At 37.7% G+C, this 27,695-nt stretch overlaps 2 protein-coding genes across 4 annotated transcripts; both read left to right on the top strand.

Moving 5' to 3' along the window:
• The first annotated feature begins 1,631 nt into the window (after window positions 1-1,631).
• On the top strand, window positions 1,632-19,299 carry LOC119798676 (butyrophilin-like protein 8). 3 transcript variants are annotated; one of them, XM_038308241.1, is made up of 6 exons: window positions 1,632-1,791; window positions 5,036-5,386; window positions 7,170-7,383; window positions 8,556-8,620; window positions 12,554-12,664; window positions 17,293-19,299. In XM_038308241.1, exons 1-6 carry the CDS (start codon window positions 1,671-1,673, stop codon window positions 17,850-17,852), a joined length of 1,422 nt encoding a protein of 473 aa, XP_038164169.1. In that variant the 5' UTR covers window positions 1,632-1,670; the 3' UTR covers window positions 17,853-19,299. The 3 variants fall into 3 exon arrangements, with proteins under 3 accessions (XP_038164169.1, XP_038164170.1, XP_038164171.1); XM_038308242.1 differs by lacking the exon at window positions 17,293-19,299 and adding an exon at window positions 9,063-9,204 and having other exon boundaries at window positions 12,554-12,665; XM_038308243.1 differs by lacking the exons at window positions 8,556-8,620; window positions 17,293-19,299 and having other exon boundaries at window positions 12,554-12,651.
• Window positions 19,300-19,831: 532 nt separating this feature from the next.
• On the top strand, window positions 19,832-26,206 carry LOC119798682 (Fc receptor-like protein 5). The gene is made up of 5 exons (XM_038308251.1): window positions 19,832-21,412; window positions 21,895-22,161; window positions 23,001-23,276; window positions 24,850-24,993; window positions 25,238-26,206. The coding sequence occupies exons 1-5, from the start codon at window positions 21,382-21,384 to the stop codon at window positions 25,297-25,299; spliced, it is 780 nt and encodes a 259-aa protein (XP_038164179.1). The 5' UTR covers window positions 19,832-21,381; the 3' UTR covers window positions 25,300-26,206.
• Window positions 26,207-27,695: the final 1,489 nt, after the last annotated feature.

Here is a 27,695-nt window from a genome sequence, read left to right on the forward strand (position 1 = left end):
GTGGTGGATATCAGGAAATCCTACCAAGAGCTAAACAAAGCTAGACTGAAGGACAACACAGAGGCACTCATCATGGCTGCACAGGAACAGGCCCGGATTAGGGCACCAGATAGAGGAAAAAGGTAAGATACCAGATTTTCTCATATTTTAGAAAGAGAAATTTAAAATGATCTCTTCTCAGTTCAGAACATTGACCTGGATAAAGCACACTATGGGGCATCATCTTTCTGCAGATCCATTCTGTCATTCCGTATGTAAATGGTGGGGGCTAGTTTCTTAAGATGCTCCTAGAGTTGGGAGCGAAAACAGAGGAAGTCTGAAAATGTTATGTAGGAGTTAAATGTGGTCTGTTTCATTAAAATCTCCAGACAATGAATTGAGCTTGGTGGTTTTATTGGAGGTGTGGGCAGTTAGATCTTCAGGGCGGATATCCAGCAACTTTTAGATGCTTCCTTGGTCCAAAACACCTGAATCAAGTAATATATGATGAAGAGGGTTTTGGAGAATTGACTGCAAACTATCAGCTACAGTAGTAGCCATTCAAAATGTCCCCACTTTCCTTTAAGGGCCCTTGCCTGGTCCCCGACTATTCCTTTTGAAACATTAAAATTTGTACTAAAATATTATTTCTCTCATGATTTGTGTACATTGATATCCAAAGTGAAATGTTATCTCCTAGTCAGACTCTAATACAGTGAAAGGGTGGAGTTAGAGTAAAAAAAAAAAAAATGCACGTCCAGGAGAAGGGGGTCACTCCAGTGGCTGGAAGTTGGAGGGAATTCTGCTGAGAGTTTCAGGGAAGTTGGGTGCCATTCGGCTGGTGCGGGAAGGGCAGTTTTGAATGGATACCACTGTATTTAGTTCAGGTGTGTTGGATCTTAAAGTTGCAGGATACTAAGATTGGAGTTACGGAAAAATGTTGAATAGGATTGAACACTTATGAATGACTACATAAGGCTCCCTAAACATTGAGATCTGACCTATATTCTGTTTATGTATTAATGAAAGAAAATAAACTTCAGGAATGAAGGTTACATTTAAAATGTATTTATTAGGATTTACTCTGACAAACTGAAGCATTAATGAAAGACTCGTTGGTGACCTATTCTTAGTTTTCATTTGAAGTATATTGTTTTTTGTCATTTATTGCATAATTTCATGCTTAGTCATTGTTTGCTCATTTTATGAAAACAAGAACAGTTGTAGGAAAGGATTTTATAACTGCAATACTTATTAATTCAAAGCAAACCTACAGAATATATTTGATTTTTCACAAATGATTCAGGTTTTCAGTAAAATAAATCTTGATTCAGCTTTTAAAAAAGAGAAGCATCACTTCTTCTTTTAGATTTCTCCTTGAATTCATAGAAAGATGTTTGTAAAATGTACAATTAAATCCCAGTTCCTCTAAGAAACTGCTCAGTTAGGACACAGTTCTGCATGCGTCATACCTCTTTTAAGCTGCAAGTAAAACGAGCTGGAATTCCCCACGTGCCCAAGAAAATTGTTTGCCTAAAAGAATGTTGTTCAGTGGGAAGTGGGAAGAGCTAAGCCAAAGAAAGCAGCTGTGACTGGCCAGACAATCCTACGTAGAAACCACACCACATCCTGTATAAAGGAAGATAGAGGAAGTGAGCTCACAGTTAAAGCAGCTCTTCTGAGGGCTGCGTATGAATGCGATTTTCTTTTCATTAAACAACTTTATATTTTGTGATAAGAGGAATTTAAGGTCAGACCACCCGGTGATGTATTTGTTTCGTTGCTTTGTGGTTGGATCGCTCTACTCAAGTGGTATGTATAAAAAAAAACATGAAAGCTTCTTATTTCATTTGCTAAAAGTGAGTATGTTATAAATTAGTGAACAGATGTAGTTGGTGCAGTCTAAGTAGGTTGTTAGGCTGGATATAATATGCATTAAACATTTCCTTTAAATTAAAACCTCAGCTTTAATCCTATTATGAGCTATGAGAACAAAGACAAACTCAAATCAAGCTTTTTGAAATGGAAAAGATTTACTATTACCTACTTGTTTTGTAGTAGGAAGATATTCCCTACAAATGCTGCAGTGTAAACAGTTGAAGTCAGGACATTGCTGCTAAATGTAATCTTTAAACAGAAAGAATAGCTCTGCTCATACATTTAACCGTAATATGAGAACCTAATGTTTACATTAGGTTCTCATATTACAGCTGATAAGGAAGTAAAATGTGTTCCTTCCTAGAAGGAGAGCAGATCTGAAAATGGGAAACGCTTTCAAATGTGAGATTAAAATTATCACTCTAAAACTGAGGCATAATTTTTTTATAACTTTTCAGTTGCTCCATCTTTCAAAGCTTATTTGGCTGCTTGTATCTGTAGTAATTTGTCGTGAACCGGGGATAGATGGACCCAGTATTCAAGGAGAGACAGTCAGTAGGAAAGTTCAAAAAGGTTTATTAAATTAACAAAAACTAAAGTGGAGCTGTGGCTCGGACACTGCAGGTGGGGGGGGGGGGAGGGCACCGCCCAATCTCAGACACTCTGTAGTGGGAGAAACACAGATAAGTGACCACGATCATCGGACAGAAGATGATTATCTGAATTGGTCACTTACCTGGTTTAACAGTCCAGACCAAGAATGTCCCCAAGTGCTGCAGTCCCTGAGGTCATCCTGGAAGCCGATCCTGGTCAGGGATTCAGGACATACAGAACAGACAGGATCCAGATCAGGCAGGAACAGAAACAGGTGGCAGGATCCAGACTTCTAGGCATCCACAGGCTCCCAGGAGGGAGCAGAGTCTGACTGGGACCAGAAGCATGGTGGTCACGCACAGGAGCAGACAGGATCAGGTGCAGACAGGCAGGCTCAGTGGAAGAGGGTAGCCGAGACAGGACGTTGGAACCGGAACTTGAAGCAGGACTTTAAACTGGTCTCCACCCTGGAGCCAGGCTTACTGGATAAAAACTGAATCTCCCCACATGTTGAGCCAAAAACCCAGAGGACTCCGCGGGGGAGGAACAGTGGACGATCAGGAGACGAGACAAACACAAAAACCCTTTTTCCACTGGCAGCTAGGATCCAGGACACGAACCATGAGCTAAAACTGAAACAGACTGACAGAAAGACAAGAAATGATCTGACACTGAATGTTCAGGCTGAACTGGATATAAACCAGAGGAAACAGGTGAGAGGAATAAATTATAATTGAGGCAGGGAGGGAAAATGACAGGTGAAAGGAAAGACTAATTAAGCAGGAGCAAACAGGCCAGATCATGACAGTAATTTCTTTAAAACAATAGGTTCTTTTATTACAGAATTCAGGACATAATGCACAGATAGAAAAAACATTACCCTGTCTTAATAGATAACTATAGAATATCAATAGGACAGAATGTGATTATGCCAAGAGGCACAGCAACAATATGGGTGCACCGCAGAAATTAAAACAGTCTTAAAAAGGCCAAAAACATACATTTTACAATAATTACATTTTAGTTAATAAGTGTAGAAATTGAAGTGATAAGAAATTGTTAAAAGAAATGCAGAGAGGTAGATTGCATGTTGTTTGTGTGTTTGTGAGTTATAGTAGTTCTACTCCCCCGATGAAAGAAGCTGTTAATCAGTGTGGTGCTGTTTGTGTCACTGACCTTAAGTGACTCCCAAAGGGCAGCAGTTCATGCTCACAAATATTTGGCTGAGTTTTGTTTCGTCATTTAAATACATTTTAATAGTTTTATGGGGTCATCTTCTACAGACAACTTTTATACACATTTATCATAACTAGCAGGATTTAAAGGATTTGATTTGTTTAACTTGAACACATAAATGTGAAAAGAAATATTTTCCTCTTCCCGACCACTTTTTTTATTTTTATCTTTAGCTTTGCCTGCATGTTACAGTAAAAACTGCTTACTAATAACATCACAACTTGATTTTTTTCCGTATTTGCATTCCAGAGGTCTGACTCAAATTGTTTTGAGAGGTACTTTAAGTTTGGTCATAATGTTTTCAACACAGCTAATCTGATGGCATTTTGTTTACTGGATGGAATGTTTAAGGTTATATTGACTATATTATACCAAGTATCCATTTTGCACAACTCATACAAAACATCTCCTATCTCGTACTTTAATCTGAACACTGTACAAAAGAATATAGGAATAACATTTTTTTGAAGGTATTATTTATTTTATTATTAAAAGTAACCCAACTGTAAAACTTCAGGCACCTGAAATCAACTCTCAGGCAAAAGCATCTTCTGCCACATGATTGGAGCCAAATGTCAATGGTGCTTCCTCTATTATTTAAAGAACACTGTACATTTCTGCAAAAAGAAGGAATTTGTTATAAATCAGGGGAAAGTTGTTAGAGTGCACTGGAAGACTTTACATGAAATATGATTACAGTTAAAAAAGGAGAATGTGATGTCTAATTTTCCAAAGTCTGGTTTGTTTTTATTTTTGACCTGAAAAAAAAAATCTTAAAGGACTCGTGCTTTATTTATATTAAATATGAAGGTACTGTAACATGTGTGTCAGATTTGACTATTACTTTAAGTACGAACGGTTAGAATAAAGAATAAATTCTCTAAAGTGTCTTTAGCTTCTCCCATTAGCAGCTAACCTTAGTTAACATTACTAGTACAAAAGTCTCTTTATCACTAATTGTGATTTTTGTAAATAGTCTGTACTTATATAGGGCTTTTTCAAGTCAGGAAACCATGATCAGAGTGCTTTACACTACATTCAGTCACACATTAATATTGGCAAGCTACATTGTAGCCACAGCTGCCCTGACAGAAGTGAGGCTGCCGTACACTGGCACCACCAGGCCCTCTGACCACCAGAGGTAATCAACACCACTAAAAGCCAGAGACGGGACTTATACCAACAACCCTCCGATTGCAGGGAAAAGTCCTGCACCTGATGCCACTGTCGCCCCTTTTCCTGGACTCACACCACCTCATAATTACAGCCATGTAATACATAGAAAATAATTTTAAAATAATTGGACACATCATAACCTGCTGTTTTCATGTGTTTTTTTCTCATTAAGGTGTTTTTTCTATATATGCTGAACCTGAGAAGGTCGAAGCCTTTGCTGGAGGACATGCCATCCTGCCCTGCAGTTTGAAAACCTCTAGGATTGGCCCTGCTTCTACGGTAGAGTGGTCTAAAGTAGGCCTTAAATCTAAAATCGTGTTCTTGTATCGCGATGGCTGCGAGACCTTTGGGATGAAGGATGTGGACTTTGAGTTCAGGACGAGCCTCTTCATGAGAGAAGTGAAAAATGGGAATGTCTCACTGAGGATCTCCAACTTAAAACTGTCTGATGCAGGGATCTACAACTGTTCCATTTTCGAAAGAAATAAACTTAAAGAGACTGCAAACGTCAAGCTGCTTGTTGGTATGTAGCTTTTACTTTGTTTAAATTAATGGTCAGAATCAGGCAAAAATTAAATGCTAAATACTTGTAATTCCACTTCTTTTTGAGATATTATTTGAGGCCATTTAATGACTATTTAAACATGTTGTTTCAGTAAGAAGGTCTTTTACATTGTTGGTCTAAGAGGACAGAATGTTTTAAACAGGAAACACTCACTGACAGAACAATGGCAGTTGGGTGGAAAGCAGACGCTAAGGGAGTCAGAACTCTTGGCAATAACATCTTTTTTCTCTCTTAGGTATCTAAAAAAAACTCAGCATGTCACACAGATTTCAACACAGACTTCTTTGTGTGCTTAAAGGGATAGTTCGGTATTTTTGACATGAATCTGTATGGCATCCCCATCACCAGTGGCATGCAATCACACTGACTTACCCCTGGCAGCGTCCTGTGAGCAGAGTTCTCGTCCAGTTTTGGTCAAGCCAAAAGTAGTCCGGCAGGTTTGCTAGACCCAGCGAAATAAAACGTTTCTCTTCCCAAAACATTATGTGTTCAAAAGAGTGATATTTTTGCATCCCAAAAACGTTGTAGTGGAAAAAGTCACACGTCGTTATCACTTGGTCCTATTTTCTCTCTGTTCGTATCAGTGCGCGCCGTCATTCAGACAGCTAGGGCCTACTAACCTGACAACAGCCAGATGCATGTCTCCCTCCGCCCAGCTAGGAGCTAGGCGGAGGGAGACATGCATCTGGCTGTTGTTGAGCTCGCTGTCAGAATGACGGCGCGCACTGATACGAACAGAGAGAAAATAGGACCAAGTGATAACGACGTGTGACTTTTTCCACTACAACGTTTTTGGGATGCAAAAATATCACTCTTTTGAACACATAGTGTTTTGGGAAGAGAAACGTTTTATTTCGCTGGGTCTAGCAAACCTGCCGGACTACTTTCGGCTTGACCAAAACTGGACGAGAACTCTGCTCACAGGACGCTGCCAGGGGTAAGTCAGTGTGATTGCATGCCGCTGGTGATGGGGATGCCATACAGATTCATGTCAAAAATACCGAACTATCCCTTTAAGGCTAACATGCACACACACAATTAAAGTAGCCAGGGCCAAAACACACTCACACGCATTCACACCATGTTACTATATGTATAAATACAACTGAGATGGGTTGTATTTATACAACCCTACTCTGTATTGAGAATTGTGGACAGCAGTGGAATTCAACTTGACAATAAATTATTTTTCTTTTGCCCCGTCCGGTGGACAAATGAAGATAATCGCTATCAGTGTCTTGATTTTTGTCCTTAAAGAGAACCTACCATTTGAACTACCATACACTCTGTCATGTTTATCCTATATATCCCCTCTTCTCTTGATCAAGTAAATGATGTCTGGTTGTTACATATTTTCGCTGTTACAAGCGTTGACAGTTCCAGAACATTTTCAAACAAAAAGGCCAAAAAGGGGCCAATTTTCTCTGAAGGGTCGCCCCTGAGACTCTGGTCTCTTTCAGATGGATCATTGAACCTGTGGTCTTTACCTAAAAATCCCTTTAGTTTCAGTCAAACATATTTATGACTAGCATGTTAAACTAGGCCAAATTATATTGCCACTTATAGGAATTGAAGGATTTTCATCTTGCTGGTACTATGACATATGTAGGTTTATTGGTCTAGAGGAGTCTATGACCTTGACTTATCCTGTTTTGGCTACAAAAACAGGGGACTTTAAAGTGGTCATAAGATATAACAAATTATCATATTTAACAACCTTTTTATTGATTTTTTTGTGCAGCTGCAGTGTCTGAGCCAAAGCTTGAAGTGGTTTTTATAGAGAATGAGAGAGTAACCGTCACATGTCAAGCTAGCTGCTGGATGTCAGCGCCAAAGATCAACATCCTGGACAATGAGGGAAATGACATCATCACTGATGAGGAGCCAAACCAAGAGCAAAATGTGAGAGGATGTTACGCCAAGCAAACATTCCCCATGCAGGATTCTGCAAAAAGGTAACAACTTTAGTTTATTTAGGATGTTTATATACAAATAACATAATATTAGAGAACAAATATATCTCTTAATACGTTGTCATTTCACTCAACCAATTTTCAATACTATTTAAAATTACTGGACAGGACAGGGAAAAAGACAAATGTATAGGCTACTAATGATACAACTATGTATATGTCACCTTCAAAGGTATAACTCTGCCACCAACTGATTACTAAGACAGCAGATAAAATTTATTAGAAGGGCACAGTGGTCCAATCCTCTGTCTTCATTTGCTTCCCTGTAATACCAACTTTTTGACCATTTTAGATTTTATTTGCTTCAACTGTTCCATTTCTTTTCCTAGAACTAGCAATATGTTAAATTAATCAAACATCAAAGCATTGAACAACCCCTCCGTGTTTTAAAAGTCCATTATTCCTAAATAACTAGTTTTAGCATAATAACTTAAACAGATTCAACTAGAAATCATCAGGTTTGCTACAGTCCATTGTAAAAAATCCCATTCACGTTTTATACCACTAGAGGGAGCTAAATTACTTTAAATATTTAGTTTGAAAACTATTAATTTAGGAAGTGAATTCATCTTATTATTCCAGTGAACTGAATATTGACCATTAGCACCAAGTAAACTGTCTATTGGACAGCATATGGGGTGACTGAAAATGTTTCTCCAAAGTAAAAACCAAGAATATAATTGGCCTTTCCTGTTATCGTTCTTTGGGCAGTCAACCTGAGGTGTGTTTTGCATCAACAGTCCTCTTATTTGAACTGTCCAGAATATATCAAGCACGGATTATTTGGTGCTGACTTATTACACAAGAAGAAAAAAACACTGCTCTCAGCATTTAATCTGCTGCTTCCTGCTTCTGCGTGACTCTAACACCCCCACCATCCCAGCACTTCCTGGGGGCCTGAGGTGAGAAAGCGTCCGCTGACACAATATCAGAAGCGCAAGTTCAGGGGGGTAGAGATGATTTCATCTCTCCATGACATATGTTACAAAGGCATGTACAGTAAGGATTGTATGGTAGAAGGCTTAAAAAGCAAAGCAAACATGTGCTATATGGGCTAATAAAGACATATTTAAACATTTACACTTTAGTTCTTCAACATTTATATAAATAAATGACTTTAAATCTAACATTAGGTGATTTAAATGTCACCACAGGGTTGTTTGCAGAGTCAAGCAGCCACATGTGGATCAGAACAGAGCTGTGGAGATCCAGCTTTCAGGTAACGTGTTTTTACCTTATCTTTTGGTGTCTTTTCAATCTTTAAATGTACTTTGAGTAAAACAGAACAAAGTTTGCTATTGTCACTTCTTCAAAGAAAAACCAAATGTGTAAGATTTTCAGTGTTGCTTTTTGATGTTTAAAGTACAGTAATATTTGAACAACGGTTTAGTCTAATTTATCTTTGTAAAGCTACAGTAGCTCCTTAAAGAATTTGTGTTGATCTGGGGAATTCAAGTTAAGAAACTCTGGCTGTGTCCCAACATCCGCCCTAACCCCTTAATATCTATGTAGCGTGGGATCTATATATTGAACTTTATAAGTACCTCAGGTAACTGACCCTTTGGCCACTCCCGGTTTGTGATATGACTCCACTTCCCCTCATGATGTTTTTTCTCGCTACCACAACAAATCCCATGATGCTGTCATTGTTATCATTGTAGATAATGGACACTTATCCAGTAGAGGACGTTTGAGAGGAAATCCAAATGTCTGACAGATGAGAGGGTAAAGATGAATTCCATGGGACTCCATGGGCATGTATTGCAGATATCAACTGGAGATAAAGAAACCATGGAAACCCAGGTAGATATTAACATTATTTAAGCTCTTGGAGTGAAATCAGACTATTTCTGTTATACAGATCCTTTGAGAGTGTGAATTCCTCCAGAAGCCCAATTAGAATTAAACAGGAACCAGAATGCTGCAATAAATTGTAGTTATACCAAACAGGAGAAGGGTCACAAAGCTTTACATTACATCCCATATGTCTCTGGACAGAAGAACAAATTTTCAAGTACATTCATTTTTAGTATCCCAATTCTACCTTGCAATGCCATCTTGAGACTAGAGCACCGCTGAGTGTCCAATGCAATCGCTGTTTTAAATGTATTGCAATTTAAATGTGATATAGCAAAGAAATTGGTTACAATTATGCCTAGATATGTAAATGAGGAGTTATACCATTGAATATGTGGAATGGTTGGTAAAGTAAGTTGTTTTGCAGGGGCATTTAGAGGGATGAGGAGGGATTTGTTCTAATTAATTTTAAAGCCAGAAAACAGGCTGAACCAGGTTAAGACTTTGAGAATTTGAGGTAGGGATTTAGAAATAAAAAAAAAGTATTACGTCATCGGCGTTAAGTGAAAGTTTTATGCTGTGTTCCTTGTACAATAATAGGTGAGATGTGCGCATTTAATGTGATCTTTTGGGCTAATGGTTGAAGTGGCAAAGCAAAAAGGAGAGGGGATAGTGGGCAGCATGTCTTGGACAGAGACTTATTTGTCTGTACTACTGCACAAGGGTTGGTATATAGTGATGTGATCATTGATATACATTTTTTGCCAAATCCAAATTGCTCCAAAAGTTGTTGGATGTTGTCAGATGCAAGTCTCCCCTTTAAAGAAAAACTGTTTACCGGTAATCACAATGGATTAACATACCTACATACGGTTCCAGTCAGACTAACACTCTAGCAAAGAGCTTCAGTTCTGTTGAAAAAAGTGATATCGGCCTATAACTGCCGCATTTTGAAGATGGTTTATCTTTCATTAACATGACCAGACATGGCAAAAGTACTCACTTTCCGTACTTGAGTAAAAGTACAGATACTTGTGTTAAAAAATACTCTGGTAAAAGTGGAAGTACTGATTAAACTTCTTTACTCAAGTAAAAGTAACAAAGTACAGGCTTGTAAATTTATTTAAAGTATAAAAGTAAAAGTAGAAACCACTTTTTTCATGCCGTTGCCTACATTTTAAATGGATGTCTGCCAATAGGACTAGATCTCCGTTGTGTTCATTTTCAATCATCTCGTCGTCCATGCTACTATGCTAACGCCACCGCCACCAAGCTGCAATGATTTGCCGCCAATGAATACCGCCGAATCTGTCGATTCATCTTGTAGTGGTGCGTCAAATGCAACGTAGATTCCCATCCAATTAGATTGAATTTGGTATTGATGACGTGAAAAATAATAACGGTAACTCCATTGAAATGATTAAAAACTAAAGTAACGAGCCAATTTTTTAAAATGTAAGGAGTAGAAAGTACAGATATTTGTGTAAAAATGTAAGGAGTAGAAGTAAAAAGTCGCCATAAAAATAAGTAGTAAAGTAAAGTAAAAACATCAGAAAAATCTACTTGAGTACAGTAACGAAGTATTTGTACTTCGTTACTTCCCATCTCTGAACATGACCGATATATGAGATGTATTTTGGTCACAATACTATGAACCAGTATTCAAAGCATGGTTAAGAGAATTTAAAAGCAGAAGCGCAATGATATCCCAAAGTTCCAAAAACAACTCTGGAGGCAGCCTGTTAAGGCCAGGTGATTTCCAGTTTTGCATTGAGCTCAATGTCTCTTTAAATTCTAAAAGAGTAAGTGGTGTTTCATGGGATTCTGGGTCATTATCAGTCAGTAATGGCAAATTAAGTTCAGCAACTTGGATGTCAACATCTTCCCATTCTTGGACACCTGGTGTGTCGGCACAGAAGAGAGAGCTATGGCTCCATTGAGAATTTTCTCCCTGTCCTGGTAACGAAGTAGCTCCAAGAAAAGGGTCAACGGACGGATGGTGCTGCCCAGCGAGCATTTCCTCGACTGTTTCTCTGACAGCAAAGTTAACTTTTCTAGTTAGTCTTTCTTCCTGGTCCCGCAACACCACCAAGATGGCTGCATTTGAAGTGTGCTGCAGTTCCTGGGTCGAAACTTTCCTTTTCCCCACTGTCTGATCTGTAGATGATTTATTCTTCGTTACTCTTCAACTCCACGTTTTGTAGCAACACTTTGATGCAGTTTAAACTAGTATGGTTTATATATCGTAGGATATATATAGTAGGATATTCTATGTACTATTGAGACTGAGCTTAGTCTCGTCCACAAACTTTTGTATCCACTAGACGTTCGGACACTCATAGCGTAACCACTATGTAGTGCCTTATAAAGGGATTAGGTCGGATGTTAGGGCACAATCTCTGTTTCTTAAAGAGCGGGAAAGCAGCACATGGAGCTTTGTTGAGTGATGTTGTTAGCTTTACCAGGCAATATGCTAAGCTACTGAGTAGAGAGCTATTGTTGGGCCGGAGCCTTAAGCTCCTTGTTTGCCCTGGTGACCGCTACTAAATATCGGACTACTGTACCTCTGTGGGCCCAGAGAGCTAAAACACATCTGTTAACAACAGCAATAGCAGAAACAGCTATAGGGTGACAGTGGCATAGGAAGAGGTTTCTGCAACCGAGGGTTGCTGGCTTTAAGCCCAGCTTCCTATTAGTGTTACTATAGGACAGCTGTGGCTACAATGAAGTTAACCACCATGAACAGTGTGAAAAAAGTTTAACGCCTACTGTGAAAATGACACTTTAAAATTGACACTTAAGTCCCCAGGATTTGATTTAACAATTACATTTTTCTGAGTAGTACAAGATCAAGAGTTGTGTGATCTACAGAAATTATAAAGTACCTTTAGAGTTGCCTAATGTATTAAAGATGTAGCACAGAGCTGCTAGGAGGCTTGCTTAATTCTTCAGAATCAGTCTTCTTATCTTTAATGTAAACAATACAAAGGCGATGTTTGTAGATTTGAGGAGAAATAGGCAGAGGGGAAACACTATTACCACCATAGAAAAACTGCAGGTGGTAATCAAGCATAAATAGCGCATGGTTCACCTGAAAAACAGACTGAAGCGTGGGTAAAATACCGACATGGTTTACAAAAAGGGACAGTGGGCTCTAATGTAGAGATGTGAATAATTTCCTCTTATTTGATGGTGTGGCAGCATTAGAGCCAGCAACTAATTAGGTGTTAATTGAAGTCATTTAAACTGATAGAAGATCATATGATAAATAGAGGAGTCCTTCACCCAAAATGTTACTTGTTTATGAGGACATTACAATGTGATTTATTAACTGAAGACTTATTTCCTTTTATAGCTTCCTATGAGAGATCCAACTCTATAGTCATTTGCTTGGCTGTCAGCTTGCCTACTGTTGTCTTGCTTTCACTTGGAATATTTTTCATCTGGAGAAAATGTAGACAAAATGGTAAGTTGGATTTCTTTTTTAAAATAATTTCAGGGAAAGACCCAATAAAATATGACTTGTATGGCATCTACTTCCCCTTTAAAATGTAAAGGAATTGTGTCTTCTCTAAAAAAGCTTGTTATCTACCAACATGAAGGCAAGGCCTTCTAGAGAGATACACCATCCAATAAGACAAAGATTTAGGTTTATGAGAAGATTGACTAAAGAGTCAACATAATAGACAGCTAGGTGGCTGACAGGTGAGGTCCATAAGCCCTGACCTCAACCTGCTGCGTGGCAGCTTTTAGGTAGTCATGAAATAGATCCATGGAACACAAAACATTTTTCCTTTAATGCCAAATGAAACGATACCAGTCACAGTTTATTTCCACTGATTGAGAGGTACACAAGGCAAAGATACATTTCCCGAAACAGTGCAGCAGAATGTGTAAAAGGTCTCTGTGGCGAAAGCCAACAGGGATATCATCCACTAGTCCTAATAGGCAAGTCCTTGCACACACATGTTAAATGACACTTGAATACCTGATTTATACCAGATTCACAGGGTATCCCAGTTCTCAGACTCTACTGTACCCTAGTCAGATTCCCATTTTCTTTTTACTTTAAGAGAGTTATCTCCGTTGTGATTATTGAAAATCTTATACACCTTCTTCAAAAAAGATTTAAGTAGTATACTATTTACCAATAGGGATTCTACAGGTGCTGGTCATAAAATTAGAATATCATGAAAAAATAGATTGATTTCAGTAATTCCATTTAAAAAGTGAAACTTGTATATTATATTCATACATTACATACAAACTCATATATTTCAGATGTTTATTTTGTTTAATTTTGATGATTACAAATGTGTGAGAAAAACGGCTCGCCAGCTCTCGTCTCACGTCAGAGGAGGAGTAAGCAGATGACTTGCAAAAATTAAATGGTAAGAACCAGCAGACGACAAAATTCCAGTTAAAAAGCGTGTAGCAATTTATTTACTGGCGATGGTGAAGACAAAAAAAAACAAAACAAACAAAATACTTTCAAATAAAGAAAACAAAACCGGCCATTGCAGGCAATACAAAAAACTGACAGCCTCTCAGCAAGCTGACATTAAATAAAGTTTTTTAAAGCAGACCTTCCAAAGGAGTTTCTCCAACCAGCCCTCCAAGCAGTCCCTCAAGCAGCCCTCTAAGCAGCCCTCCCAAGACATTGTGAGTATGCCCCTTAAATAGACCCACCAATAATTAACCAATTGGGACAGCCCAACTGAACAGGAAGGCAAATCCCAAATAAACCACAGTTAACATTATAGAAAAATAAATACAGACAATATCATCATTCATACAAAAACATACATATTTATGAAATAATTTAACCATACAAACATTACCATTTCACCTACTTATTATCATGCAAACAATTATCAGACACACTGAAATCCCACTTAACACCCCTGCCCCCTAATAGTCTTTTCCAATGCCCTGGGACAATGAATAAGAGACTGGCTCCGATGCGGTACGTGTTTCCACACGGACCAGTATTCTGACGGACTAAGGGAAGAGAAAGTGTAACTTGACTGGGAAGTTTTATTGCCGACTACGGAATGTATACTGATGCTGACGCAGTGGATACTTTCAGAGTTCGCTATGTTGGTGAGTAAGTAAAATGTTAAATGAAAGGTGACGTTGTAATTGCAGAACTAGTGTAAATTACCGGGTGAAATGTTTGGATCGGCCGCCGCCATGATGGCCGGTCTGTGGTGCATGCTGGGAAATGTAGTGAAGGATGCGACGCTGTATGTGATAGACGGCGGTTATACTTTAATAACAGAGGGGGAAAACGGCTCCGTTTTCACAAAATGACAACAAATGAAAATCTCAAATTCATCATATCAGAAAATTAGAATATTACTGAAGACCAATAAAAACAAAGGATTTATAGAAATGTTGGCCAACTGAAAAGTATGAACATGAAAAGTATGAGCATGTACAGCACTCAGTATTTAGTTGGGCCTCCTTTGGCCTGTATTACTGCAGCAATGCGGCGTGGCATGGAGTCGATCAGTCTGTGGCACTGCTCAGGTGTTATGATAGCCCAGGTTGCTCTAATAGTGGCTTTTAGCTCTTCTGAATTGTTGGGTCTGGTGTACTGCATCTTCTTCTTCACAATACCCCATAGATTTTCTATGGGGTTAAGGTCAGGAGAGTTTGCTGGCCAATTAAGAACAGGGATACCATGGTCCTTCAACCAGGTACTGGTAGCTTTGGCACTGTGTGCAGGTGCCAAGTCCTGTTGGAAAATGAAATCTGCATCTCCAAAAAGTTGGTCAGCTGCAGGAAGCATGAAGTGCTCTAAAACTTCCTGGTATGTGGCTGCGTTGACCCTGGACCTCAGAAAACACAATGGACCAACACCAGCAGATGACATGGCACCCCAAACCATCACTGACTGTGGAAACTTTACACTGGACTTCAAGCAACGTGGATGAAGTGCCTCTCTTCTTTTCCTCCAGACTCTGGGACCTTGATTTCCAAAGGAAATGCAAAATTTACTTTCATCAGAGAACATGACTTTGGACCACTCACCAGCAGTCCAGTCCTGTTTCTCTTTAGCCCAGGCAAGACGCTTCTGACGCTGTCTGTGGTTCAAGAGTGGCTTGACACAAGGAATGCGACAGCAGAAACCCATGTCTTTCATACGTCTGTGTGTGGTGGTTCTTGAAGCACTCAATCCAGCTGCAGTCCACTCTTTGTGAATCTCCCCCACATTTTTGAATGGGTTTTGTTTCACAATCCTCTCCAGGGTGCGGTTATCTCTCTTGCTTGTACACTTTTTTCGACCACATCTTTTCCTTCCCTTCGCCTCTCTATTAATGTGCTTGGACACTGAGCTCTGTGAACAGCCAGCCTCTTTAGCGATGACCTTTTGTGTCTTGCCCTCCTTGTGCAAGGTGTCGATGGTCGTCTTTTGGACAACTGTCAAGTCAGCAGTCTTCCCCATGATTGTGTAGCCTATAGAACTAGACTGAAAGACCATTTAAAGGCTTTTGCAGGTGGTTTGAGTTAATTAGCTGATTAGAGTGTGGCACCAGGGGCCATCAATTTTGAACCTTTTCACAATATTCTAATTTTCTGATATGATGAATTTGAGATTTTCATTTGTTGTCATTTGTAATCATCAAAATTAAACAAAATAAACATCTGAAATATATGAGTTTGTATGTAATGTATGAATATAATATACAAGTTTCACTTTTTAAATGGAATTACTGAAATCAATCTACTTTTTCATGATATTCTAATTTTATGACCAGCACCTGTATGGAAGATATAACAAGACCACCAGTGAAATATTACTAATTACACAAAATAAGATTATGAACTTGCAGAAATTTGATAAAGTCTTCATCTGTGATCTCATTTTTGCTTTTTGCTTGTTGAAATGTGAGAATTGAGCCTCCCATGTCCCCAACAACCCTAATGCCCTTATACTTCCAGTCAGCAAGTTTGCCTTGCAGTCCAGGCTGAAAGTCAGGGTTCTCATGAATAGGAGTCAACAGACAGAAGCAATTACTGTACCCTTCCAGTTTCCTGACTTTAGGCCAATTGTTTACCATATTCGTTAAAATCACATAATCTTTCATTAATGTACCTACCCTGCCAGAGAGATATATATAATGAATTCAGAGAACAAGATTTTACACGCTTGTCCCAATTGGGTTCATGAGGGGTGCTGGTGCCTATCTCCAGCTGTCAATGGGCAAGAGGTGGGGTACACCCTGGACAGGTCGCCAGTCCACACCTTAGGTGTGTGAGTGAAAGTGAGTGTGTGTGTGACCGTCAGGACATACCATGTTTTTGGACTCTGGGAGGAAGCCAGAGTACCCAGAGAGAACACACGCATGCTCAGGGAGAACCTTCTTCCTGAGCATGCTTCCTTCTTGCTGCAACAGCAGTGCTACCCACTGCGCCACTGAGCAGCCTATGGCTGTGATATATATGGGTCTAACATTAGTTAGCAACAAAGAGGCATGGCTTAACTTTTAGAAAAAAATATTTTTACCCAAAAAAAGAGCTACTATTCTGAATTAGTTGATATAATATTGGGATGGAATTTGCAGGGGAGCCCAAAAAAAATCAAAACATCATGAGCATACAGCAGGATTTTATGTTCATGATTATGAAAATGATAGATTATTGGGCAAAGAGTTTCATTGATTTTTGCAAGATGTTGCAATGTTGTGATTTTTGTCACATCATAAAGGACACATAATGTGATAAACTGCATCTATTTAACTTTTATAAGTAATTATAATTGCTTTGTCAAAAATGGAACAATGATGATGATGATGATAATGAAAACCAAGCATCTCTGTTTTAAAGCCTGGTTTTTGCAGATGCAAATGTATGAATCATTGAAACTTGTCAAAATGTGGTTAGAATTTGAATTTGGTGTCTTTAAACAGACTTAAAGTGTCTAAAGGTCAAAGAAAACACAAAAGGAAGAGAAAGTAGATCTCAACATCATCATAATTATTTCTAAGTCAAGCCTAATGTGAATAAGGTTATCAAAAATGTAATTGTTGTCCTGCTAAAACTTCACTAGAAATGAGTTTTAACTATTGTTTGTTTGTTTTTGAACAGGATGGGGAACAAGTCAAAACCAAAGAAAATCATCAGTTGATTTAGAAACTGTTGCCTGCGAAGACTCTGCTCTTCTGAAAAAAAAGTCTGAAAACACAGGAAGAAGGAAAAATAGGAGTCGGAAGAAAGAAGACACTAATTTCAGTTCAGAGAGCACTAGGGGAGATGGGAACATCTGCAGATCCCAGGAGGGAACCCTTCATGTGGGTGATGGCCATGAGAATTTTACAGGATGTCCCAACCAATCTTCCGACATCAACACTGAGGGCAAACACAGTCTAGATGGACCAAACCTTAAAGCAAGACGGGCAGACATGTCTGCTCTTAAAAATTATATCAATTGGAGTCCTCGCCGAGGGGCTAAAAAATCACAAGAACAGAGAAGTACTTTAGAGCGACAGACTTTGACTACCTCAGAAAAGGCCCATCCTGTCACTGATCCCCTGATTAATCTTGGTCGAAGTGATGGCATTGTTCATCGCAGAATTGCTTCATGCCCTGTACCTTTTCCCTCTTCTAGTAACCGTTATGCTGCCCTGGCTGATTTACCTCAGCAGTAGACAGCTTTCACTGACAGCAAAGTCAGACAACCTTTACCACAATAAAACAGTATGTTGATGCATTTAAATACTGAGCATTTGTGATTGTGAGTGTTTAATTGTGGTTGTGGTTTAAGTGAGAAAAAAAAAGTTACCTGATTATAATCTCCTACATCTACCCAGCCATATTATCTTGCGGCTGCGCAGTAAGCTGAAGGACTGAGTTAATCTTTTTTTGTCACTACACAATAAAAGCTCCTTAAAAATGAAAAAGATTAAAACAAACTGCTGTTTCTAGTAGAAATATTAAAAGAAATACTAAAATTATACTATCCATGGTAGGAAAGCTGCGTCATGTTGTGCCGATTTCAGAATCATTCTTGTCAAAATATGGACCATAGTCGTCTGAAAATGAACTATTTATTTATTTTTATTTTTATTTACGTGTTTATTTGAACAGGGACAGTGCACATTAATAAACATTTCTGTAAATGAGCCAGTGTTAGCTAAGCAGCTAATTTTCAACTGTAGTCCCTGGGCAAGGTTTAAAATGCCAACATAATAAAACAACAACATTAAAACTACAAAAAAGGCAATTTAAGAAAATGTAGTGAAAAATGTAGCTAAAGCTCTCCATTATAAAACCCAAAAGATGAAGGTGCTTATATCTTTGTAGATGTCAAATGGACTAAAAATAAAGAAATAATGTGATTTTGTACATTCCCATGAGGTGGGCTGTACTAACAGGTAATGTGACACAAAGGATTGTGGGATTTCCTAAAGCACCTTAATTCAACGAGGGACGTTATGAGGTCCCTTTGGTAAAAGCCAAAATATTTCCTGCTTCCTCTTCCTGCCTCCTTTTTACTGCCTGTACTTTTCTCCTGGCACCTATCTGTTACTGTTAGGGTACTTCTACTTCAGCTAGAACATCTTTACAGATTTGATGATTTCAGATGAAGGCCAATTTCTCCAAGTCCTGCTAATTACCTCATTAGATTAAGGTGTGTTTTTCTGGAGTAGAGAAAAATCTAACAACTGTGAGACACTGGACCTCGACTTGAAGTGAAAACCACAAATTTATTTACGTTTTTTTAAAGTTAGGCAGCCATATTGGATTGTGTTGAATGACTTGGCTATATTTTGTCCTTTTCAGGACAGCACTTTCTATAAGGTTAACTTGTATGTAAACGTCTTCTGTATTTACCACGGTAATGAGATAAAGCAAATAATGGTATTATATGGTAGCTTATTTCTTGCTAAATTAAGATTTTGGATAATGGCTTTTATACAATGTTATTGGGAAAATGTATATGAATACTGGGACACTTTCTTTTTCTGTTCTTTTTACACTAGATCAATATGATTAATAATAAATGCTTTTAAAGCCCTGTTTGATTCAAACTGAATAGTTATGCATATTCATTTGTGTAAATAGGTATGAAGTAAAATACTTTAAAAACACATGCATTTCCACGCCCATTTAATCATCTTTCTCCCTATTTCATATTATAATGTTAATATGATAAATAATCTTTAAAACTACATAAAGTGTAGGTTTTTTTTTTTTTTGTTGGTGCCAGTAGGAGCTTTTTTATAATTCAGCTCTGTTCTTTTCATAAGTCATCTATGACATTGAAGAACTCTTAAAACTGTCCATTGTTTGAAGATATGCAAGTGTTTTTTCTTCTCCATTTAGAATGACAATCATTTAAAAAAAAAAGGTTAATTTGATGATCTTAGCACAGATCAACTAAAAGTTCTGGAAATGTTTAAAATTTGGCTCTAGGATTAAAAAAAATTTGATAATTTAATTTGCTAAAGTTCTATAGTTATCCTACTGTAAGAATAATGTCCAGAGTTTGATTGGTTGTTAACATTTTTACTGTACAATCTAAGGTTATAAATGTAATATTTACAGGACAACAATAAACCTATAGGTTTGGTTTCTCCAGAATTAGAATAATTTTACATTATGTTAGATGCACAGACTTGCGCCAGCATAGGTCATTTCTTAAATACAGTAAGTGTAAAAAATGTTATCAGATGAGCAACAGATGTGCTGATCACAACTCAAGCTTCACTTATTATTGGTTCTATCTGGCAGTCCAGCTGTGTTCCTGATCCTTTTTAATATTATCTGATGTCTAAGTGACCAGGTACCAACAGGACCTTGGAAATTAGAGGGAAAAATATATTTGAGTAGTTTAATTTTATCATCAAAAAAGTATAACCTGTACTTAAAAGGATTGTTTAAAAACTTTACATAACATTCTGTCATCCCTGCACTAATGGTAGCAAGCTACGATGTAGCCACAGCTACCCGGGGGCAGAGTGACGGCAGGGAGGCTCCCATGCACAGGCGTCACCAGCAGGCAAGGAGGGGAAGTGTCATACCCATATCCATCGATGCAACCATGTTTGTTTTGCTTCAACCTGGCGTTTTTGGTTGACGTCAGCATGTTACTGCATTTCATTGGTTCTAAATATTTCTGTATTTTGAGGTTAATGCATCTTTTGGCTTCTGACAAGATGTATTTTGGGGAGTTTCTGATTTCACAAACACATTCTCGCAACAATTCTTCTAGCTTGCAAGGTAAGTACTCACTTGGTATATATACCATGTAAGTACTTAACTTGAAAAACTTAAAGGCCCTATATTATGCAGAATTAACTTTATAAACATTTTATACCAGTCAGGCTTCAGTTTCCTTGTTTATGAGGTTTACAAATGAACTCCTTTCACATCTCTCGCATCATTTCTCCTCCTGTGCGCAAAATGTGCTGTTTGAAGATCAAGCTTTATGATGTCATCAGGGGAAATACGCTGTACAGAGCAGTCTGTAGCGTCCTATCTGTAAAGCTATGGCCTTCATCTAATGTTTTATTTTGTGCTCCTGGGCTATTTTTATGAACTCTGAATGGTTGTCAGGATTGTTGGTTGTCGGGGGCAGCTTTCAGGAGGACAGGGGCATCCAAAGGGGAAATCCAAAACAGCTTGTTTAGAAGAGGGTTGAATAAGAAGACTTTTGGTAAAGATTGTCTGACTAATCTGAGGGGAATTTTCCTGCACAAATGGCAGGAATTAAAGTATTTAAAAGCATGGGGCCGATTTACTTCCCCACAGTTGGGCTGACTGCAAGGGATTCATGTAGAATTCCACAGACAATCTCAAATGGAGTCCAACTTTCAGCCCGGTTGCAGTAGATATTTTTTAACATATATGACATATTTTGTATCGAGTAGAGGTAAAAGTAGAACATAGCCAAATTAACATTTCCATTTGGGACCCACTTACTTTACAGCCAAACATAAATCTGCTTTACATATTTTGATCAATTAACACTGTTAAACTGTTTTCAAATGTGTGCTGCTGCAACTGAAAACTGTTTGCTATCACTTTACTAGTTTTTAAAATAGTTTTCTACATTTCATCTAAAGAGAACAGTTTGGACACTTTACAGTCTCTGAAAAACCAGCAGGGTCTTTGTTTTTCACAAAGGAAGTGAAAAGAGCAGAGGGTTTTTCAGTCATTCGACGGTTGGACAGGATGCTGGTAACACCGCTGTGTCTGATGCTGAGTGAGTATAAACACAGCAATATCCGTTCAAAACTACTCTTTAGATTTATTAAATGTTAAATATCTACATATATCTTTTCATGTACTTGTTTTAGGGTTGAATTATTATCTGACGTAGCCTTTAATATTCCTTTTAAGTCGTGTGAGGATGGCCTATCATGTATTGAAAATGTAGGTTTTTAATTCCACGTACTTTGATTTTATTTGTTTGGAGGACACGCTCACCCTTTCTATGCCACTTCCTCTTTAAATTTCCTGTTAAATTGAAACTCATAAAGCTGTACTTTATTTAAACCTTTTAATTAAATAATCTTTCTCTTATAATTTTGTTGTATTTACTCTTTACCTCCATCAGTACTTCGTGTAATTTTCAGTCAATTGTAATGGATTTTCATTCTGGTTAATTTTCTATTTCTTTTCTCTTTTTCCCTAATATTCTTTGCTCTCTTTTGCTTCATTTGAACCATCCTTTCCTCCTCCCAGCCTGTCTGAAGGTCAGCCCTGATCGGTCCCAATTCTTCCGCTATGAATCCATCTCCTTAAGCTGTGAGGATCCTTTGAACTCCACTGACTGGAAGGTAAAGAGGAATACTTCTGATAGCGGGGTCAGGCTCTGCTCCTCAGGCTGGGGATTCGCCTCTTCAGGCTTCAGCTGCATCATTGGAAACACCTACCCAACAGACACAGGGGTCTACTGGTGCGAGTCGGATCGACAGGAACAAAGCAATGTGGTCAACATCACCATAACTGGTACAGAAAATCTATGATGGTGGGGTCAGTGGGCTTTTCAGTTTTGATAAGCTTTTCCTTAATTTTCCAGAGCTATAGGGGAGGGGGTGGTACACCCTGCAACAAATATAAAATAAATAATTCACTGCATTATTAAGGTGGTTAAAATTTTTTACAAACTTTGCACTTAAGTATTTTTTTCTGTTAGTTTTAGAAAGTAAAGTAGAAGTAGAATAAAAAATGAAAAATAATGACAAAATAGAAAAACAACAAAATAAGAGTCGAAAGGACTATAGCTTTAAAAAAAAAACAAATGGTCCAATATGTGCTAAAAGCCAGTCCACATAAATGAATTATCTAGTTTCAGACTATGTGCAGATCTACTTTTTCCAGTATTGCCACTGTTGAGAAGGTTCTGTCATTTTGAGATTCTAGTTTAGACATCCCATGGATGACATCAGTTCTTAAACAGACTCGTTGTTTCTTAGTGGATCATTGACACATAGGAACAGGAGAAGAAAGATTTTGTAAATAGCAGCAGTAGAACAAAACAAGATTTGCTGTCGTTTAAATCATAAATAATTAGCATGTTTATATAAATTTAAAGCTCAGTTAGAGGAATATTATACAGATGTGAAAAAAACGGATTTACTAATACAACAAAATAACCAAAATCGGACCACTGAATCGTTGACAATCTTTGCGTGTCTAACCCAAGTGTCCATGTTGTCTTGAATAATGAATAGATCCACTCTGTACTTTGAAACTGAAAACTTCATCAACCCATTGTGTTTGGCAGTAAATCCTAAAACTAGACTAAAATATTTAAAGAGCTTTTTTTTCTTTTTCTTTTTCCAAAGACCGTACAGTGATTCTGGAGAGTCCTGTGATGCCGGTGTCAGAGGGAGCTGCTGTGGTTCTGCGCTGTAAAGCTGAGAAAAACTCTTCCGGCCATGAGTACAACTTCTATAAAGATGGCCACATAATCAGGAGTAAAACTTCAGGAGAGATGATCATTGTCAGTGCTTCCAGATCAGATGAGGGACTCTACACCTGCAGCGCCTCGGGGCTTGGAGAATCAGAAGGCAGCTGGCTGACAGTTTTGGGGGACTGGAACAATCAAGAGATTCAACTCAGTGAGGAAAATACTTTATATTCATTATATTTATGCAAATACCAAGTACAAAGGTATAAGATTGCCTTATTGAGTTTAAGTTTTGGAGTCTGCCTTTTGATGCTCTATTGACAAAAGGGTTCACTCACCTTAACTCACATATGAACTTGAAGTGGCATTCCTTTCTTATTCTAATAGCCTCAATATTGCTAGGCCCCCCTCTGTAGCTATAAGGCAAGGCAAGGCAAGTTTATTTGTATAGCATAATTCAGTACACGGACAATTCAAAATGTTTTCACTGCAAAAACGATCTCAAAATGAGTAAAAATGTCTAAAATTAAGTGTATTTTCCCTTAGTTTGAGCAGGTTAATAAGATGATTTGCCAATGGAATTAGTATTTTTACTCTTAAAATGAAAAAAATTTCTTGTTTAAAGTGTAAATTCTCTTGTTCCATTGGCAAAGTGTCTCACTTCAATCCTTATTTCAAGAAAAAATACACTGATTTTAAGAAAAAAGGATTATTTTTGTTTTTTTGCAATGTTACATGAATTAGATAATAAAATAGAAGAAAAATAAAAGTAGAATAAGGAAATTAAGTTAATAATAAAATAACATAACAGCTTTAAGTCTCATAGGATGGCTGTCAAAAAGGTTTAGAAGCATGTTTCTGGGTATTTTTAACAATTTTTCTAGAGGTACATGAGGTCACAGATGTTTGATTACATGGCTTATATCAGATCCCACCCTATTTTATTCCATATGTGTTCGAATGAAGACTGTGTTCTTTGGAGCCCAACCAAGGTCATTCTCAACTATCTCACCAATCCATATGTTAATGAACTTTGTATTCATGTCTGAAAGGATATTGGCCATCTCCAAACTGCTCCCATAAAATTGGGAGCCTGGGATTTTCAAAATACTGTATTTAGGTATGCTAATTTACAACATTTTCTGTTGTTTATTTATAGGGAATATATGCCATTTTACCACAGGCTCTACTGTACCCCACAAATTGTCCTACAATTACATTGTTTGATTGTTTTTTCTGATTGGTTATGGTGTTTTTTTTGTGTTTAGGATTAGCTATGATCAGAGGGCCAACAAAAGCCAATAAATGCACTGAAAAAACGGCAATGGAAAGGTTTGAAAATTGGCGTAGTAGAGTAGAACCTGGCCAAGCGGAGGCGGTAGAAAATGCCCCTAAAAGTCCAGGCCCTGCTTCTTAAATACAACATCTCCTCCAGCAAACTTTAGACCAGCATTGTTCTTATGTTTACCAAAACTGCAAACTCCTCCATCAGATTGCCAGATGAAGATGTGGGATTTATCATTCTAAGGAATATGCCTCCACTTCTTTAGTCAAGTAGTGGCTTTATACCTCTGCATATGATGCTTTTTATCGCACCTGGTTACGCATTGCTTTGGTCATTGACCTTATTTACCTCTTCATTGACATGTTGATTTCAATGGTGAGAGGAAACATATGACAATATTTTATACATAAAGTTGAACTTTGATAAACAAAAATACTTTTATTGAAAACACCAGTGTTAAAATTTGCATTTTAAAAATTTTTCTTGTGTTTATCTACAGAACCTGTGACACTCTCTTCCTCAGCTCCACCCACAACCTCAGTTTCAATCCCTGCTTCCAGACTTTTGTGTCACTTGGTTGTAGGAATACCTTACCTAATGTCCACCATCCTACTCGGGCTCATATATAGGGACAGGAAGAGAGGTAAGGGTACTCTTCTGAGTCTCTATCCTGAACATCTTGTTTTAGAGTGTTTACTTTTATTCTGCTGGAGGTTTCTTCTTGTTAAAAGGGAGTTTTTCCTCTCCACTGTCGCTGCATGCATGCTTGGCGTAAGGGATGCCTGGCGAGACATGACAAGATACAACGAAAATATATAGATATATATGTATCTAATTGAATTGAATTTTCAACAAATTTTTGTAACATCTTTTCTTTTTCTCCACAGCTGCTCAGATTATTGCAGACAGGAGGGAAAATGTTGATGTGATCATGGAAAGGATTGTGTGAGTCATTTCCAGCGCCCGTTGACCAAGGAGAAAGGGGTCTCTGTCTGATATAGATTCAGAGATTCTGATGTACAGAAAAATATTAGGATTTCTTTGGTGCTCAAGTAAATGTTTTTATATATTGTGATCAGATTTCAATGTTGGAGGAAAATGATCTTAATCCAAGTAAGAGTTTGCTTTATGCTGAAGCATATTCTAGATACATAATATGTGAGATGATTGTGAGGAGGAAGTTTGTCTGTGTTTGGGGAAAAAAAAAAAGGTGTTTGTGGTTTTGATTACAACATGCTGACACCAGCTTTTTGTTTGGCTCCTACTTTGTTTGTCTCTATGGACTTTTATTGTAAGTCTGAGAATGATTTTCTATTTGCTTTATTCTCCTCTATTATATTTGTTTTTTATTTTTGATAGAAATTGGAGTTTAATAAACTGACATACATCAAATTTAATGGTGTGCTTATTTAGGTCTTTAAAGCTCTGTAGGTCAGCTGTGGTTAGTTTGTTGAAATTAAGGTTTGTGAGTGTCTTTTCTCAGAAGGCAAGAACGGTTCACCCACAAGTAAGCAGAATTGGGGTCGGAACCCATGGCAACCTAAAATGAATGATTGATACACCTACACTTTCTGCAAACAACAAAGAGGACTATGTTTTAGTTGGTATGTGCAGGCTATTAATGATAAACGGTTTGAAGGAAATAAAGCTGTTGACTTCAGACATCAATACCTGCTGTTTTTCCTGCTACTGTATTCTGGAATTCAAACACAATCACCTTTAAGAGTAATAATTGATAATTTTCTCATTTTTTACCTTATCTCTGAAATAAGTATTGTCGTAAGCTATGTGACTGAAACTTATGTCAAACTTCACATCTTGAAAACCTTGAACTTAATTAATAAATTACTTAATTAATAAAGAATAGCTGTTCAACATGTATAAAACTGTTTTTGTGTGTTTGTTTTAAAGTGTTTGTATTGTAAAAATAAAATACAGGATGCCAGATCTGTTGTTAATGTCAAAGAAGAGAAAAGCCAAAATACTTAGATAACTAACGGAAATATTGTTTATTAAAAAAACCATTGTTAGAGCCTAGGTTAATTTTAAGCCAAAAATCCTCTGCCTGTATCGAACCTTCTACCTCTCATCCTCCTCTGTCACACCAGCCCTCTAAACATCCTTTTTAAATACATCCATGAACTTTTCTACTTTTATTGTTTTCCAACATCCTTGATACATCTCCACTCTCTGTATACCCTGAGATGTCAAAATTTCTCTGCCGGTCAGGACATTTATTCACGGCGCATCATTTTTCTAACCCTTCTACGTCTATACTGTATTTTTTTAAACATATCTGACCAAATCAAGTTTCTTAAGTGGAACAGTATTATGCTGGGAAGTTTCTCCAACCGTGGTCTCTAGTGCCAAGCAAAAAATAAGTACCAAAATAATCTCTTAAATCAACAAACATTACAGCAAAAACATTACAACTTCTACAAAACATTAGAATTTCTATAAAATGCAGAGCTAAGATAAGGCAAACGTTGGCCAGCCGTTCTTTCAGGCAGATTTTTGAGTTGTTTTTTTTCTTGTATCGGCATTTTTCAAGACTCCTTTGTGGATTCCAAAAAAAGAAAATAAAAACAATCCACTGGACTTTGTTTCCAAGTTTGAAGATGTTTCGTTTCCCATCCAAGAAGCTTTTTCAATTCAATAATGCATCCTTTTTGGATGCATTAGTGCGTTCAGCAGCTGTAAAGCAGGTGAAGCAAATGCATTGCAGATCATTGTCCAGTTCTATCTATTGTTAACGTTTTATCAGATTTGTTAATGTTTTGTTGTAATATACATTAAGACTTGTGTAACATTAAATTTTGTGTACTTTATGTAAAGTGTTACCCTTAGAATTAACTAATTGTTCCACACTACCATAAGACTCATTTTCAGGACTCAAGTGATGTTCTAATTAAGCCTCAGTTTTTATCTTATGTTCCTGTGTGATTCCTGTACAGCACTTTGGTCAACCCCGGTTGTTTTACATGAGCTTTATAAATAGAGCTTGAGTTGAGTTGAGGAGTTAACTGACTGATGGAGCTCATCATATTTATTTTATATTTAAATAAATAATGACAGCTTCTATTTTAATCCATTTAAAGTCCTTACCCTCATATTTTTGTCATGATCTGCCCGGATGGCTTAATTGTTCATTTCACTCACCTGCCTAACTCTTTCGAGTTTTCTAATTATCACTCACCTCATCCACCTGCGTCAGGTCGTTTATATTCATATCAGTCCAAGCGATTGGTGCCAGATGGCAGAGAGACACAGGGAAGCGAGGTGATGCCTGGCGTGTGTTTCTAAGTCACTTGTGGAGAATGTCCTGGGTCATGAGTAACGAGGAAA

This window comes from Cyprinodon tularosa, unplaced genomic scaffold, assembly GCF_016077235.1.
Source record: "Cyprinodon tularosa strain WSP-4 unplaced genomic scaffold, ASM1607723v1 ctg633, whole genome shotgun sequence".
Taxonomy (NCBI): domain Eukaryota; kingdom Metazoa; phylum Chordata; class Actinopteri; order Cyprinodontiformes; family Cyprinodontidae; genus Cyprinodon; species Cyprinodon tularosa.